General features: G+C 67.9%; 1 protein-coding gene across 1 annotated transcript in view; it reads left to right on the plus strand.

Moving 5' to 3' along the window:
* HSPG2 (heparan sulfate proteoglycan 2) overlaps positions 1–2,730 on the plus strand; it is a gene marked incomplete at its 5' end in the record, with an annotated part of 15,959 nt that overhangs the window by 10,569 nt on the left and 2,660 nt on the right. The window contains 9 exon segments of the mRNA XM_019474704.1: positions 10–136; positions 721–987; positions 1,065–1,177; positions 1,285–1,468; positions 1,554–1,670; positions 1,929–2,013; positions 2,100–2,244; positions 2,336–2,435; positions 2,523–2,730. The exon segment at positions 2,523–2,730 is cut by the window's right edge and continues 92 nt beyond it. Coding sequence (XP_019330249.1) covers positions 10–136; positions 721–987; positions 1,065–1,177; positions 1,285–1,468; positions 1,554–1,670; positions 1,929–2,013; positions 2,100–2,244; positions 2,336–2,435; positions 2,523–2,730 — 1,346 coding nt within the window.

Consider the following 2,730-nt stretch of genomic DNA (forward strand, 5'->3'; position numbering starts at 1 on the left):
CCCCCACAGGGTCCCACACCCCGGCTGTGTCCCCGCAGGATGCCGGAGCTGGCGTGGGGGGCGCAGGGGGTGTACGTGTGCCGGGCCAGTGCCCCGGGCGGGCAGGCGGAGGACAGGGCCACCCTCACCGTCCAGGGTAGGAGCGGCACCCGTGCCCGGGGGGGCGCAGGCACCCCCCGACCTGTCCCTCACAAACACTGGCACCCCGGGATTCCTGTCTCCCCAAACCCAGGGGCACCCCGGGAGCCCACATCTCCCCAAACCCAGGGGCACCCACTGACCTGTCCCCCCGTACCCATTGGCACCCTGGTACCCCCCATTTCCCTACACCCACGGGCTCCCTGGTACCCCCCATCTCTCCCTGAACCCATGAGCACCCCAATACCCCCTATTTCTTCCCACACCCACGGGCACCCCAATTTCCCTCTATTTATGCCCACACCCGTGGGTACCCCCCACATCCCCCTCTGCCCACGGGCATCCCAGTACCCCTCATCTCCCCACGTCCGTGGGCACCCTGGTACCCCCAATCTCTCCCCGTACCCGCAGGCACCCCGACACCCCCAATCTCTCCCCATGCCCACGGCCACCCCAGCGGTCTCCCCATGCCCACGAGCACCCCGTTTCTCCCCATCTCTCACTCCTCCGGTTGGCACCCCAGACCGCGATGCCTCTCCCATGCCGGGGGGGGCACCCCAAAACCCCGCTGTCCCCTCCAAGCTCTCCCCAGGGCCCTGATCAACATCCGGACGGCGGTGCAGACGGTGCTGGCGGGGACGGCGGTGGAGCTGGAGTGCCTGGGCTTGGGTGAACCCCGTCCCCATGTCACCTGGAGCAAAGTCGGGGGCCGTATCCGACCCGGGGTGCTGGTCCGCGCCGGCACCCTCACCATCGAACGGGTAGAACGGGCAGATGCCGGGCAGTACCGCTGCACCGCCACCAACGCCGTGGGCACCGTCCAGTCCCACGTCATCCTCCACGTGCAAGGTGAGGACGGGGACACGGAGGTGGGGACGCACGCAACGGTGTCACCACGGGGTAGCGACACCTCCGTGCGTCCCCAGCCGCCCCCCAAATCGCCGGGCAGCCGGAGGTGAAGGAGGTCTCGGTGGGTTCGGCGGCTGTTTTGCCCTGCTTGGCATCTGGCTTCCCAGTGCCGGAGATCACCTGGAGCAAGGTGAGGTGGAGGGATGCAGGGATGGGGGTGCAGGGTGGGGGTGCAGGGTGGGGCACCCTATGGGTGCTGACCGTCATCCCCCCCACCCCACCCCGGCTCTGCCGCAGCTGGAGGGGGAGCTGCCGGCGGGGGCCAGGGCGGAAAAAGAGGGGGGGCTGCCGGCGGGTGCCAGGGCGGAGGGGAACGTCCTGACGCTGCCGGCCGTGCGCCACGAGGACGCCGGCGTCTACGCCTGCGCCGCCGCCAACCGCCGCGGCCAGGAGACGGCTTACTACGTCCTCAAGGTCCGAGGTGAGGATGGACAGATGGACAGACGGATGGACGGGGGTGGGGGAGGATGTACCCCCGCTCCTCCTGACCCCCCCCATCCCCGCAGAGCGCCTGGTCCCCTATTTCGGGCAGACGCCCCACTCCTTCCTCCCCCTGCCCACCATCAAGGATGCCTACAAGAGGTTCGAGATCCTCATCACCTTCCGACCTGATGCTGCCGATGGTGAGCGCCGACGGGACCCCCGTGTCCCCCCATGTGTCCCCATGTCCTCCCCCATGTCCCCTCCATCCTTTCCTCCTCCCTTCCCTCTCCATCCATCCTCCCCTCTCCCTCCTTTAGCTCTCCTTCTCTATTCATTTGAGCCCCCCCACACCTTACGGGGGGTTTCTCCTCCATCCTGGGGGTATTTTGGGGGTCCCCTGGGACGTGACCCCCCCTGGGGTGGGCACCATCCTGCCTTGACCCCCTGCCACCCCGCAGGGCTTCTCCTCTACAACGGGCAGCGGAAAACCAGCGGCGCCGACTTCATCTCCTTCGGTTTGGTGGGCGGCCGCCCCGAATTTAGGTGAGACCCATGAGTGGGTGCTATGGGCGGGGGGGAGATGGGTGCCAGCAACCCACCCACACCCGTTGTACCCCCAAAAAAATAAGGTTTGACGCCGGTTCGGGCATGGCCACCATCCGGCACCCGACGCCGCTGCGGTTGGGCGAGTACCACACCATCCGTCTCCTCCGCAACCTCACCCGGGGTTCGCTGGCGCTGGACGGGCACCCCCCGGTTAACGGGACCTCCCAGGTATTTTTTTTGGGGGTGGGGGGGAAGGTTTGATGTGTATTGGGTGGGGGTCAGGGTGCTGGAGGTGGTGCCCACCCACTTGTGCCCACAGGGGAAGTTTCAAGGGCTGGATCTGAACGAGGAGCTGTACCTGGGGGGGTACCCCGATTTCGGCGCCGTGGCTAAGACGGGGCTCAGCCGCGGTTTTATGGGTGAGCGGTGGGTCTTTGGGGGGCAACGGGATGGGGTGGGCCGCGAGGCCTCGTGTCCCCCCCCCCCCCGTCTCCATCCTTCCGCAGGCTGCGTGCGCCAGCTCCGCATCCAAGGGGAGGAGGTGGCCTTTGGGGACATGGACCTGCAGGCGCACGGTGTCACCAGCTGTCCCACCTGCCAGGACCGGCCGTGCCAGGTGAGGCTGTGGGTGATGCCCACCCATCCCCACCCGTCCCCACCCATCACTGACACCCATGTCACCACCACCACCACCCCCCCCCCCACAACGCCCGC

The sequence above is a fragment of the Aptenodytes forsteri genome, unplaced genomic scaffold (assembly GCF_000699145.1).
Source record: "Aptenodytes forsteri isolate BGI_AS27 unplaced genomic scaffold, ASM69914v1 Scaffold61, whole genome shotgun sequence".
Taxonomy (NCBI): Eukaryota; Metazoa; Chordata; class Aves; order Sphenisciformes; family Spheniscidae; genus Aptenodytes; species Aptenodytes forsteri.